This window comes from Geospiza fortis, unplaced genomic scaffold (assembly GCF_000277835.1).
Source record: "Geospiza fortis unplaced genomic scaffold, GeoFor_1.0 scaffold102, whole genome shotgun sequence".
Taxonomy (NCBI): domain Eukaryota; kingdom Metazoa; phylum Chordata; class Aves; order Passeriformes; family Thraupidae; genus Geospiza; species Geospiza fortis.
Window position 1 is genome coordinate 1,562,366 of NW_005054373.1, and position 14,287 is coordinate 1,576,652.

The window sequence follows — 14,287 nt, forward strand, 5'->3', positions numbered from 1 at the left end:
AGCATCACCGGCTTCTCCTTGTCTGAGGCGTCCAGGTGGAGCTCCAGGCCTGGGGAGAGAGGGGCGGTGAGGACAGCCCTGGGCGGGGCAGGGGGCGCGGCCGCGGGGCTCTGCTTACGTCTCTCGTTCTCCTCGGCGCTGTCCGAGCTCTCCTCCCGTGCCTGGATCCCCATGGGGCTGGAGCTGGAGCTGGAGTACTCGGAGGAGCTGCCCTCCCTGGGCAGGGGGTGGGCTGCCTGATCCACGTCCACTCGCAGCTCTGCAGGGACAGGGGAAATGGAGGTGACACTGACAGCACCTCAGCAACATGGCCACATTCAGCATTTACAGGGATACATCACAGGTGGAACAGAGCAGCTGCCCATTCCCTCCAGAGCCATGGAAAAATCACTTTTTATTTTCCCCAGTAATCACCAAAATCAGACTTTTTGCTTGCTCCCCGTTAAGCCAATGGCTTTTGGAAGATAAAGCTTGGGGAAGCAGCAGCACAGGAGTGAGGTGACCTTTGTGCAGGCACAGCTGAGCACAGCAGTGTCCCCTGCTCCCCTTACCTGCAGCGTGGTTGCCCCGGATACTCTGGATCGGCCCCACGTGGGAAGTGGGGGGAACCCTGGCCACCCCACTGCTGGTCACTGAGGAAGGTGTGGAGGGGTTTAGGCACCGTTTCTCTGACTTCTCCCTACAGGGTGATGGACAGAAGCATGAAGAGACAGAAACTGGCTAAAACACAAATTTAATAAATAAATCCATTTCTGAATGAACCCAAAGCAGACAAAGCCCATTGAACAATTCACTGCTGCTGTGCCCATTTCAAATGGAAACACTTGGAAATCACAGCAGTGCTGACCAGAACTGCCAGCAGTCAGGGCTGGACTATTTGCCATCCGATTACAACACTATGCTCTTATTTGTCCAGGGTAAAACATCACCAAACTCTGACTAAACTCTAAAATTCTATCACAAATTATGTCAGCACATCCCAAACCCAAAGAGAAAACAAACACAGCCCCAAGTTTTCCTTTTCCAAACAAACTCTGGAAAAACTAAGATTGCTGATAAACGCTGCCAAGGAGCTCTGATAAATGGGCACAGATTTGGATTTCTAATTGCTTTTTAGGGAACAGCAGCATCTGTAGAATAAACACTTTCCTGTAAGTGGAGATGCAAAAACCAGGACAATCTGTTGCATCAGTGTCCCCAAAGGGCTGTCACAGCTGCCTGGGGTCACCGTGGGACACTGAGGCAGCTCCTGAAGTAGCTGTGCTCCATCCACATGGATTGGAGCCAGAAAATTGTCACTTGCTAGGAAAAAAAAGCCTGACTTTGGGAGTGCATCCCCTGGGCCTGCAAACCCAACAGCTCCCACCAATGTCAAGTGGATGGAAAGCCCAAAATCTCTGCAATAAATGTGATACAAGTTTAAAAACACCTAAACACAATGTGTATATTTTGTAGATTTAAAGATTTGGTATCCTTATCACAACCCTAAACAGGCAGCAGTAAACCAGAAAGTGCTAAATATTGTTTAGTTATGAAGATAATAATCATCCACATCTCCAGGTGGGAATCATGGCAGGTTTGTGCTCTGGGAAGTAAAATTTGCATTTTTTGACTATAAAAGAAGTTCATCCAGCCCTCACTTACTTCTCCAGCTCTAGTTGGGTCTTGAGCTTCTTCTTTGCTCCCATGGTGAGGGACTCAAACTTATTCAGATCTTCCTCAGTAAGACTCAGAAACTTGGAAAGAAAAATATGTTTAGTTTTATATCCTGAAATATTCTTATTCCCATTTTCAGTGAAGAGCAATTCCAAAAGCCAACTTTAAAACCATTTTTAAATTCAAAGAAATTCTCTACTCCAGCTTTCAATTACAGTGTAAAAGGAAAATGTGGGGGACAGGCATGAAAGGAAGAAACCTGCAGATTTAATTTAATTAGGTGTGTGCTTGTATTAACCAGTCACAATAAAGATGAAATAACTTGTGTACATATTAAAATAGAATTAAATTAAAATAGAACTTGGTGCTATCAGTGAATTTAAGGATCTTAGAAAATTACTCCAGTTTTCCCAGTGTGTCATTTACAGAGAAGTGGACTAAAAATATACACCAATAGTAAATTTAATAATAAAATATAGAGATAAATACAGACATTTATATTATAATGTAATTAAAATGAAAGCCAGTGAAGTATGCATAATAATATTTGCTTTTTAAAAATACAGTGGAATATAGAGTTTTTCTACTTTATTAAACAAAAAAAACCCCAGTATATTTCCCTTCTTATAATGAAGAAAATTAAATCATAAGCCTCTGGTAAGAGACTGAAATTAAATCCATAAAATATTCCAAAGCAGCACAAAGCTGAGCCCAAGCCCTCCCTCCACTGGAGGGCGTTCCAGGCCAAAAGACAGAGAACAAGGAATCTCCCACTGGAGCTGGGAAAATGCTCCACAACCTTGTTGAGATAAAATCCAGCACACACAGGTGTGATCTGGGACTCTTGCAATGCAAAGACATAAGAGATGATTTTTCCACAAGAATTTCTGCAGGAAACGAACCTCACTCACTCATGTTCATATTCATGCCACGAGTCTCTGAAAATTTAGTTCTTAAAATGAGGATAACCAAATATTTTGGGAGAATAATCAACCAAGAAGCAGAATTCCAGAGAAATCAACATATTTAGGTATCTCCAGCACACAAAAGGATGTCCAGGGACCCCAGCAGAGCTCCTGAGGCAGGATCCCAGCTGGATCTCCAAGCACTCCATGAGGAAGCCTGGGAGAAGCAGCAGCTGCTGGACAGCCCCGGACACAACACAGAGTGAGAACAGCAAGAAGGTTTTCATCAATTCATTACTGCTTGCAGAAAGTGAAAGCCTCTCCAGCATGTGCCAGAAAGTTGTGTGTGATCCTCAGTGCAGATGTTCCCAGCCTGGAGAAGGTGGGGATAATTAAAAGCTGCCTGCTTCCCTCCACTTCCCGCCTTACCTTTTCCATGGTGAGCTGTTTGAAGACGGGGTAATACTTGTGCAAGCGCAGCTTCCTGAGCCAGTCCAGGATCCCATTTTGCTCCTGTGTCTGAGGGGTCTGAGGGCTGGAAGACATCAGCATGGCAGGGGAGGAGCTCTCCAGCTGGGAGCGATAGCCCAGCGAGGAGCCGGCGCCGCCGGAGTGCGAGCAGTGCGCCAGAGACACGGGGGCAGCGGCCGAGTGCTGCACGTGGTTCTGGGAAGACTGAATTCCAGCCACCCCACATATAGGTCTGGAAAATAGGAACAGGGTTGGGTTTAGCTGGATGAGCTGTGACACCCAGAGATCAGCTGCTGTGGCCACAGAAATCGGGAAAAATTCACAGAAATTCTGGGGAAAATCGCCCCGCTGGAGCCAGGGTATGGATTTGTACCTGCCCTGCTCCACAGCTCAGTAAAACAGGGCCCTTCTGGCAAAGGGTGAAGCTGATCTTCACCTTCAACAGAATTTTTCTTCAACAATTTCCTTCAATAATCACAGATCTGAAATATTCTGCTGCCTCTCTCTGATTTAAAAAAGCTTTCGACAGAATGGCCTTTGCATTATTAAAAAGAAGTAAAGATACCCAAATATAATCCCATGGAAATTTTTAATCTTTCCATATGGAAGTGGCAAAAGAAGCCACGTAATTGGATCCTTGAAGGGGGTCTGGGTTTTGTTGGAGGACATGAAAATTGCCTTTTAAGAGAATTAACTATAAACAAGATAAATATTTCACCTTCCAGATGTTCCCAGCGTAGTTCCTACTTTATACAGGGAGGGGTTGCCAGGATCTGGAAACAAGGAACAGAGTCACAAATAGAATCAGTTTATGAAATACAGTACAAAAAAAAATATCTTTTAAACTTTATTTCAACTCACTTGAGCTCTGAAGTTGCTGCGAGGGAGATGAAGTGCTGAAGAACTTCCTGACGTGGTCGTTTTTCACCACATGGGAAGGGAACGGGGCCAGGTACCTGCAGCAAACAAAGCCTCTGCTCTGTTAGAGCCTCCTAAATCCATCAGGATTGCACTCTGGACAACACACTTGGAAATCAGATTGGAAATTTAAAAGCTGAAACACACCATGCAATTCTGAATTCTGGAAATTTATGGATATTCTTAACACCAAACCCTGTTACCCCGGGGTTGTTTTCACTCTGGTGAATGTTTCAGCAAAGATCCCTCATTCAGCAACCCTGAACACTTCTAAGGCAGAAAATGTTGAAATGTAAACTTGAAAATTGCCTTTCAAATGCAGGAACCTGAGGAATATAAAATAGAGATGGGTCTGTTATTGAATTTCCTCTTCTTGGAGATAAACAGCAGATGCAGAGTCTGGCAGTTTAGGGCAAAACTTCTGTCACATTTTCCCTGTGCCTCTTTTAAGGGAAAAGAGCCCTTTTAGCAGAATTCCAGGGCCTCCAGGGGGCTGTGGGACAAGGGATGGAGGGGCAGGACAAGGAGGGACAGCTTTGAGCTGGAAGAGGATGGATTTAGATAAAATATTGGGGAGAAATAGATAAAATATCGGGGTGCCCAGAGCAGCTGTGGCTGCCCCTGGATCGCTGGCAGTGCCCAAGGCCAGGCTGGACAGGGCTTGGAGCAACCTGGGACAGTGGAAGTTGTCCCTGCCATGGTAGGGGTGGAATGGGCTGAGCTTTGAGCTCCCTTCAACCCAAACCACTCTGGGATTCCACCAAAAAAAGCCAATTTCCCAAAGCTTTGCACCTCACACACCCAGAGGTGTTTCCCAGCTGGAAACCCCAGAGTTCACTGCTGAATTTCACAGCTGAGCAGCACCTTGGAGCAGCTTTTCCCCTGCTCCAGAGCTGCAGCTGAGCCCTGGCAGGGCAGTTGCTGCTCCATTAACCCAGATTTGCAGAGGCTGTTGTTCCCAAGCAGCAGGCACACACATTCCCTGCAGCCTCCCAAACTCTCCTTGGAGCACAGCAAGCAGTGGGAATGCTGCCTGCCACGAAAAACAATCCAGGCAAGCACCTGCTGGCTGCTGCCTATGGAAAACCAACATCCACCATGGCTTAGGGGAAAAAAAGTGGAAAGGAGAAGCTCTAATAAAGTGAATTAGTATTTTAAAATGTCATTTAATTTTATAATAATAATATATTAGGATCAGAATAATATTAATATTACAATAATCTCATTTGGTGTAGATAAAGACAGCAGCAGCAGAAGGGAATTTAAGTCACTCCAATTTTCCTAGGAAAATCATATTTAGAAAGAGATACCTGATGTGATCTGCCACAGATGATGATATTTAAAATAATGGTTTATATTAAACAATGGCCAGAAGATTTGTGATAATTTGAGGAGGTACAAGATAAGGCTTCAAAAATTTTCTTAGCTGTTAAGGGCTTCCAAAAAGTAACAATTTAATAATATCTAATACATACCTAACTTTTTAAAATTAAAGTAAAATGACAACCTAAAATGACTGAGACAATAAAAACTCTGTGAAAGGGGGAAAAAAATCCCCACAACCCATTCCTCAATACAGATGGGTGAATATTCAGGCTTCTATTTTTTCCTGAGTTTTGAGTGGTTGTTTTAAACAATTCTGGTTATTTTTGAGTCCAAAACAAACTTTTGCAAAGCCAGTGATCCTCTGTTTGTTCTTCACAAGGAATGAGGAAATATCAGTTCTCCAGAAAGCTTAATACAGAATATTAGTACCATCTGTATTTCTCAAGAAAGAATTCCTGAAAAATTGTTACGCACTGAAATTAATGGAACATCCAGGAAAAAAGCTTAGGATCAGACTCTAATTTCTTTGAAGTAATTTAGAAAATGGAGATAATATTTCTATTTCCTGGGTTTTTTTCTTGTTCTCAGTGAAAGAAGCCCAGTGTTAAGATAAAAACCCCACAAAATCCCAGCATACCTCAGGTCTGATTCCAGGTCCATGTGGTTCCGTTCCAGGTAAAATGAATCTGGGCCAGCTAAGCAGGGAATGAATTTCTCCAAGTTTTCTTCTGGATAGAGCTGAGACAGCTAAAGGGGGAGGATATGACAAATTAAAAGTGAAAAGTTTTGTTATTTCTATGAGGTTCAAGCCACTGCCTGTTATAAATCAAATATTTTATGAAATTTAATCTGAATTATCTTGGCACATTTTGAGAAGTATCATTGAACAAAATTAGAGAGAGGGACAAAACATTTTTTTTTCCTTTTCAAAGTGTTATTCTTATTGTCTTTACCTTTGAAATGAATTCAGTCACTTCAGCAGAAGATTTGGTTACCAACGTCACTGAAGAATCAGACCACAGGACCTTGGGGAGGAGCAAGAAGCATTTGCTTTAGTAATTAATTTAATTTGGTTCCTCAAAATTCAGTAATTGGTATCAACTGTCCCTCACAGATGTTGTGACGGGTGACATCAAGAAGGAAACACTTTTTTTTGTGCACAAGGACAAAGTTGCTGCCCAATTCTTGCGGTTTTTACATTTATCAACTGCTCTGGATGCTTGGAAAAGCCCCTCAGAGCTCACACAGCCCTTACACCCCGCAGATATCCAGAGTTAAGCAAGTAACCACGGAGTAATGGAATTTTTTCCCTCATTATTGTTAAAGAAAACAGCTGGTTTGTAGGATCTGCTTTCCAACAGGAATGGCTCCCCCCACACAAGGCTGCCTATTGCTAATTAATCAACTCCATATGCCAGAGAAATTGAGAATGGCAGCAAAAATCCAGGCAAAACCTTCCCAGTGAAACCTGCAGCTCCTGCTCCAGACTCCATCTTGTCCATGCTCTAAAAAAAGGGAATATTCAGTATTTCTTCCCACACAAACAAGTCACGACACCCTTGGATATTGAAGCATTTATTGCTTGGGAGATGAAGTTCAATCAAGCCAAAACTCAGGATTTCTTGGCTTGAGGAAAATCAGCATGAGACAGGCCAGGGATGAGTCCCTGTGGATCCAAAATATTCACTGGAGCATCTGGGAGGCAGCTGGATCCATAGGGAAGGAGCTGGGTGGGAGTTTGGGGATCACAGAGCAGCCTCTCACATGACATTCGTTTCAATGACAACTCCAAACATACACAAAGTTTTTCCAGCCATCCAAAAGCTGCCAAAATGAGTGGGGAGAGGAGAGGATTTCAAAATATATTACATAAGGAAGGAATTTCCTCTCAGCAGAGCTGTTACACAAAAAAAAAAGGGGGGGGGAAAGAAGACAGAAACTTGAGCAGTTTTACCAAGTTTGTGGGTTGGTTTTTTTTCAAAGTTTGTGGTAAATAAATATTTTTTTTAAATTCACAAGGAATTTCAGAAAGTACAGGAAATATTCTCTTTTTTTCTAGTTCTGTAATAACTCAACAACTGTCATGACTTCTGTTTAAACTTGAATTTTCAATACTTATAAAACAATAACGTGAACTGTAAATGAGGGGAACAATAGCACTGCAAACACTAAACTGCTCCAGCCATTGACCTGCTATTCCCAAGCTCCTAAACAGAACAAAACCATTCCATAACTGGGTTTTTAACCCAACAAACAGCAATTTATCAACTCAGCTGAAATCTCTGCTCTTCCTTCAGTTCAAGCTGTTGAGGCAAACACTGGGTACAGTAATTTCTGTTATTTATAGAAAAATTTGTAATAGGAAAAGAAGTTTCACGAGATCTTAATTGGAGTGGAGACAACTGCAGGCTTCATACAGAGCTTGAAAAGCCCTTGGAAAAATCCTGTCTGTGATGGATGACATTTGGAACAATTGGGGATTCAGGAAATTTGGGACATTCTCCATGAATCCAGTCCTGCAGAGGTTAATGCTGCCAAAATCCCAACAGCTGCTGAGGAGTTTTAAGGAATAACTTGGTGAAAGTTGTGGATAATTGGGATTCTCCCACCTTGGGTTCCTTCTGGGTTCTCCTTTTCTCAACTCTCCACTTTGTCTCATCAAACAAACCAAAGCTGTTTCCTGGGCTGTGCATCCCAAATTCTGGAATACTTTACTCCAGTTTGTCAGCTGCCCAGCAGCACCATTTCCATCCCTGCCATTGCTCCAGGGGATGAACAATGAACTCATCCCTGCAGTGGGATGGGAGCAAACCCAGGCTGCAGCAGGGGGGAAACTGCTGCTGCTGCTGGGCTGGGGGCTGAGCCACCCTCAGTATCACATCACTGCTCCCACTGCCACGCTCTGTGCCACTGGCACTGCTCCCACTGCCACAGCACTGCTCCCACTGCCACGCTCTGTGCCACTGGCACTGCTCCCAGTGCCACTCTCAGCGTCACAGCACTGCTCCCAGTGCCACTGTCACTGTCAGTGCCACAGCACTGCCCCCACTGTCACTGTCACAGCACTGCTCCCACTGCCACCCAGGCCATGCTGCCTGCAGCTCACACAGCAGCTCCTGCTCTGCCCTTCCTGCTGGATGAACACCCCTCTGCTGGGAAGGGTTTTATTCTCTTTGGAAACACTTTCAGACCATGGGCAAAGTCCCCTTCCAGTCAGCTCCCCCAACTCGTGCTCCACTGAGGTTTCCTCAAGTGCAGGAATGAGCCCCCTGTTGATGGAGTGACTCAATTATTCTTTGTCTGCTTAAAAAGGCAAAAAGCCCAGAAGTTTCTCTCCCAAAGACACCTCATAGGACCTTTGGGACTGCACCTCGAACCTGAGGCTGCCAATTGGACAGAGACCAAGAGGTCCCACCTGGGCAATTCACTAGAAAAGGAAGAGAACAAAGGAAATATTTGCTCTTGTGGGGTGTTCTAGCAGGAGCAAGAACCTCTTGCCCCTGGCTTGGTTTTTCTCTGGGAGAGCTTTGTTATTTTGCCCTTTATTAAACCTTTTTCTGTTTCCAACACTTCCTCAGAAGCCATCCTGCTGATTTTATGCCATTCAGGGTAGCTGGGCTATCTCAGGTGTGATGGGTTCCTCTGAGAGCTCCCAAGAGAAACCCAGCACTCAGCCCTGAAGAGTTCCCAAAGCTTTTCTGCACTCTCCAACCTTTTGGAACCACATCCCACCAGAGACTCCCTCCCTGCCTCTTTCCAGCAGCTGTGCCCTCACAGCCCACATTGTTCTCTGCCCAGATTAAGACTGAAATTCCCTCTGGCTTCTGCATTCCAGCAGAAGAATGGACTTTGGATATAGACATGGATAATATCCTGTAAGTGTGGCATCATATCTCCCCCTAAATAAACACTGCCAAAATTTCCTGCATTAAAATGGATTTTTTTTTGCCAATCCCCACCTACCAACCTCTGCATCATCCACAGCCATTTATGACTTTCAAATCATTGATTAAAAACTATCAGTCCCAAAGGAGCTCTGCTTTCACAAAGGATTTTTGGGATCTAACAATAAAATTTGAAAATTTCCTCAACTCCTCCTTAAGTATTATCCTCCCTTCTTGCATAGGAAAGGAAACCCAAACTTACCTCAAAGGAATACTCAACATTTCTTTCATTCTTCTTGTGTGCCAGCCCCTTTAATTCCACCTTTTCAACACTCACTATGGAAAAACAAAGGGAGAAGAAGAATGAGGAGGATATTCCTAAATACAGACAGAAGTGATGACTTTTGGGAAGTGCCAGGCCTTGTTTTGAGAGCATCCCATGACCTGTGGTGTTCCAGGTGCCCAGTTCCAACTTCCTCCCTCAGGAATGTTGGTACCACCACTTCATGCTGCTTTCCAGCCTTGAGAAAGTTTCATTCCAAGCAGTTTCAACCCAGACAATCCACTTCAAGCAAAGCTCTTATCACCCCACTCATTTCTGTAATAACACACTACACACACATGGAATTATCTTAATAACATCAAGGAATAAACAGCATCCCTCCCAGGGGAATTGGCATGAGGAAGAACTCTCCATGTTTTTAGGGCCTGGTTTTACAAGTTCAGTGTGGTTTCATGGCTCTGGTCACATCCTGACTCCTCCCTTCCTGCAGCTTCACAGAAAACTTCACAGAAAAATTCACTTGGAATAAGTAAAAACAGGATCTGAGTGTGGAAAGGATGGAATGCCAGCACAGGTCATCTTACACATCAGATATTTGGTGTGCTGAGTTCTTGGAGACTCCCACTTCCCAAGACACCCAGATCAGGAACTCACCATGAAAAGTCTTTATTTCATCAACTTTCTATTCTCTCCTAAATTCCTCCTGCCTTTTGACTGCACTCATGGGGGTACACACGTGGATTTTTTCTTACAAAAAGCCAATTTACATTGGCTTAAACTCCAAAAGCAGAATTATCCCAACCAGAGTCACTAAAATTGGACCTGTGAGTGCCAGGTGCCCGAAGGGACACGTGCTATGCATGGTGTGTTTTCACTGAGCAGTTCCTGACAAGCAGAGCCCAGAATTCTGTCACTATTTCCAGAGAATCACCACTTACAAGCTGTTAACCTGTTTTCAGGACTATGTATTATTAACTTTTTGTTATCAGTAAGACACAAACCAATGTTTATCACATGGAACTTCCTCCTGAGTGCCCAACAAAACACGGCAGTGAAATTACAGCAGCACCATTGCAACAGGGACCTGCCTTGTGTCACCTCCCTTGTCCCTGTCCCCAGGGAGGCTCCACCCAGAGCCTGAGTTCCCTCTGTTTCCCAACAGTTGTGGCCTGAAGGTTTCATTGAGACCTGTTAAATGTTTTTTATTGTGATCTCAGAGAATCCCAGGATGGTTTGGGTTGGAAAGGACCTTAAAGCCCATCCAGTTCCAACCCCAACACCTTCCACCATCCCAGGTTACTCCAAATCTCATCCAGCCTGGCCTTGGGCACTGCTAGGGATCCAGGGGCAGCCTCAGCTGCTCTAGGCACCTGTGCCAGGGCCTGCTCACCCTCCAAGGAAACAATTCCTGCCCAATACCCCATCTAAATCCACCCTCTGTCACTGGGAGCCATTCCCTGTGTCCTGTTCCTCCATGCCTTGTCCCCAGTCCCTCTCCAGCTCTCCTGGAGCCCCTTTAGGGGCTCTGAGCTCTCTCTGGAGCTTCTCCTCTCTAGGTGAGCACCCCCAGGTGTCCCAGCCCTGGAGCAGCTCCCTGGGCTCATTCCAGCATTCCTGACCCTGGCACTCCCAGAGCTGGACACAGCTCTGCAGGTCCTGCTCATTTACAAATGTTAATGTTGCCCCCTGGGTCTTGGCTGCTTAAAAATCTCTTATTTAAGTCTTATTTGCAGTGAAAGTTCTGAAAGCCCCCAAATTCAGCTCTACAGATGTTTGTGGCTGTCTTTACATGGAGAAAATGAATATTCCTGTTCTGATCCTCCTGTCCCTCCTCCTAATTACAATTACATCAATCCCTGGGCTTAGGAATAATGTCAATTCATTACTTACTGCTTTCTCCTGCACATTCTGCTTTTTGGAGAGGTTTGTTCCTTTCAAAAGATTTCACTGGGTTCCTCTCACGCTTCTGAAATGATTTTGTGCCACATGCTGAGCACCACAGGGATAAATCTGCTCACCAGACACTGCTGAGCCATCCAGACAATATTCAGTGGTATGAAGGTTTGAACATGAAGATTTGAAAAGGTTAATTTAAAAAAAAAATCTACCTCAGGTCATTTATTTGAGAGAATTCAGGGCCCCCTGAGTTGTGATTGCAGCTAAAATAAACTGAATATTGATTGGAATTGTGAGTACTACAGGATTATAATGAGAAAGAATGTGTAAAATGGGTATTGAGAGGGGGAATGTGGTGAAGCAGCTGAAAGATGAGCAAATAACTTGCAGAAATCCTGGTGTCAACTGCTGCAACATCTGGTTTTGAAAAACACAGCCTGTGTTATGCAACATTTGTTGTTTATAGCAAACCCAGCATCACTTTTCTGCAACTGTTCTTATCATTTGGCATTTCTAAAGGATTCAAAGCCCGTCTCTTCCAGACATTCATTTTTCATCTCCAGCAATTGCAGCAGAATTGGATTACTCAGAGACATAAAACCAAGCTATTCCTGTTTTACTCTGTGGGTTAATAACAAACCTTAAATCACCCCTGGATTTCGTGGTGCTGACAGTGCCACAACCTTTCCCTGCTCAAAGTCTGGGCTGAACTTGCCCAGTGAATAAAATCCACTGCAGTGAATTTATCCTGGAAAAGGATTGCAATTAGAAAAATGGATCATTAGGTAGAGATTTCTGCACTGATCTTGTAAGATGAGCTCTGTTCTAGAGCAGGAAATGCAGTTCATGTCCTGCAGGACAGGCTTTAGGGACAACCAACTGGATAATTCCTCATATCACACAAAGAGCTCCAGGAATTTTCTCCCAGCTAGCTAAAATACCATAATAAACATCACCTGCCTGAAGAAATCTTGTTTAATTTATCAAGTTGTATGTTTGTGTTCTGTGGCCTCTCACCTACTCTGTGTGTTGTTTAACTCCTGGTTGGTTTTATTGAAATAACCTTCCTAAACCTACCCTGAAGCTTAACTTTATTCAATCAGTGCTACAGAACTCCAGAAGAAAAGGTGCCATCCACCAAGTACAAAGAGAAGGAAAAAAAGGGATTTTTATTTACTTCTTTTACTCTCAAAAGCTCAAAGAGCTGACTCTACTCAGTATCCCAATAAATGTGTCCAGGAGCAGAAAACCCTTTGTACAGAATTAAGGACACATGATACTGATGGCTTTTCAGGATGCTGAATTCAGCAAAACTCCAACTTCCCAACCCAGGAGACACAAAAAGTTAAAAGTTTCTAATTCAGGAGATTCCCAAAGTTCAAGTTCCTAATTCAGAACATTCCCAGAGTATATTTGCACTGGCAAAGGGGCACACGAGGCTTTTTGCCGTGGAGATTTATCCAGAAATATCTGGGAAACTCCAGCAGGTGAGTGGAACAGCTGGATGAGATCCCCAGGAGAGGGGGACAGGAAAACAAAGGGGCTTGGAGAAGCTCAGGGCGCAGAAGAAGCTCCAGCAAGGCTGTGGCATCACCCGCCAGGACCTTCTGGCATCATCCCTTAAGGGTTTTTTAAAATTATTATTTGCTCCTTTCTTTAAACACAAGAGAAGCATTTTCCATGTAGTTTTGGAGTCCATGCCATGGTATCCAGCATGGAAGGCTGAGTGTGGAACCCTGCAGCACTGAGGCACAGCCAGGAAGCAGAGCCAGGACAGCAGCGACGTCACCTCGTCTGCTGCTCCAGCCCTGCCTCCCACCCTGCCCCAGAGCCAGGGAGAACAGCCAGGGAGCCTGCAGACATTTTATTCAGCTCTGCTTTCCTACTTTTCCTATTTCCTGGGGGCTTTTTTCCTGTTTTTTTCCCCTATTTTCATATTTCCTATTTTCTGTTTTCCAGCCAGGGATTTTCACCCTTTTGGCTGATATTGGAGCATTTCTCATCTGCTCACTTCAGTGCTCCTGTGAAGGGACACACAATTCCCTCCCTCTGCTCACACCAGGTGTTAAATCCTCTGGATTTCTGGTTTCCCTCTCCAAAAAAGCAGGAGCTTGGATCTCCTCCTCTTCCCAAAATGTCAGCAGCTCCACAAAGCAAAAGGCCAATTCCAACCCTTCAGGATTTGCCATTCCTGGCTGGTAAAGGTCAGGGTAAAACCTGCACTGGATGTGGGCAAGGGCAGAAGAGACATTTTGGGAAGCCACATCAATCAGATATTGATCTTTTTATAATTCCCTCTTTACAGCTTCTGGATCCATCCTAATAAAAGGATTAGACAGATCAGTGCCTCAATTCAAACTGAGAATTTTGTGCTCCTCCTGAAAAAGTGAAGTAAAAAAGTAAAGTAATTAAAGATAAATCAGGAGTGTTGATTGTGGCCCAGCCCTTTTCCATAAAATCCAGTATTTCACCACTCCATACCTAGAGGATTTCCTTTGATGAATTCCCTAGATGCAGGGTCAGTTTGGGTGGGATGTACCATGGAAATGCCACTCTCCAGGTGGCAAAATCTGAATCTCCTGAAACTAGGTTGAACATTTTGGTTTGTGGTACTTGACCAAAAACAGCAGAAAGGCTGCAAGTTATTTTTAAGCTGGAAAAAAAACCCCAAACCTAAGTAAAATCCTTTCTATAGGAGGCCATAATCATAAATAAGGCCTCTGGACTAGAAGATTTATTAGATTTTCATTTTCATTCATGGAAAGAGGCATCAAACACCATGACAAGCAAGTGAGTTTGTGCTGAAAAAGTGAAACAAAAGGGACCTCATAAAATCCTTTCCACACCCCTGTTTACACAGAAGTGGGCAGAAATGCAGCACCACCACTTTCACAAGGCATCATCTCCTCTTTGTGCTGAAGAAATGCTTCCAAAGAAGCACTACCCAA

General features: G+C 44.1%; 1 protein-coding gene across 1 annotated transcript in view; it reads right to left on the reverse strand.

The window, feature by feature from the left end:
• Positions 1-14,287, reverse strand: part of ZCCHC14 (zinc finger CCHC-type containing 14) — a 48,737-nt gene that overhangs the window by 6,284 nt on the left and 28,166 nt on the right. The window contains 10 exon segments of the mRNA XM_031060149.1: positions 2-49; positions 119-259; positions 552-679; positions 1,645-1,736; positions 2,991-3,264; positions 3,751-3,805; positions 3,894-3,988; positions 5,914-6,023; positions 6,230-6,301; positions 9,423-9,496. Coding sequence (XP_030916009.1) covers positions 2-49; positions 119-259; positions 552-679; positions 1,645-1,736; positions 2,991-3,264; positions 3,751-3,805; positions 3,894-3,988; positions 5,914-6,023; positions 6,230-6,301; positions 9,423-9,496 — 1,089 coding nt within the window.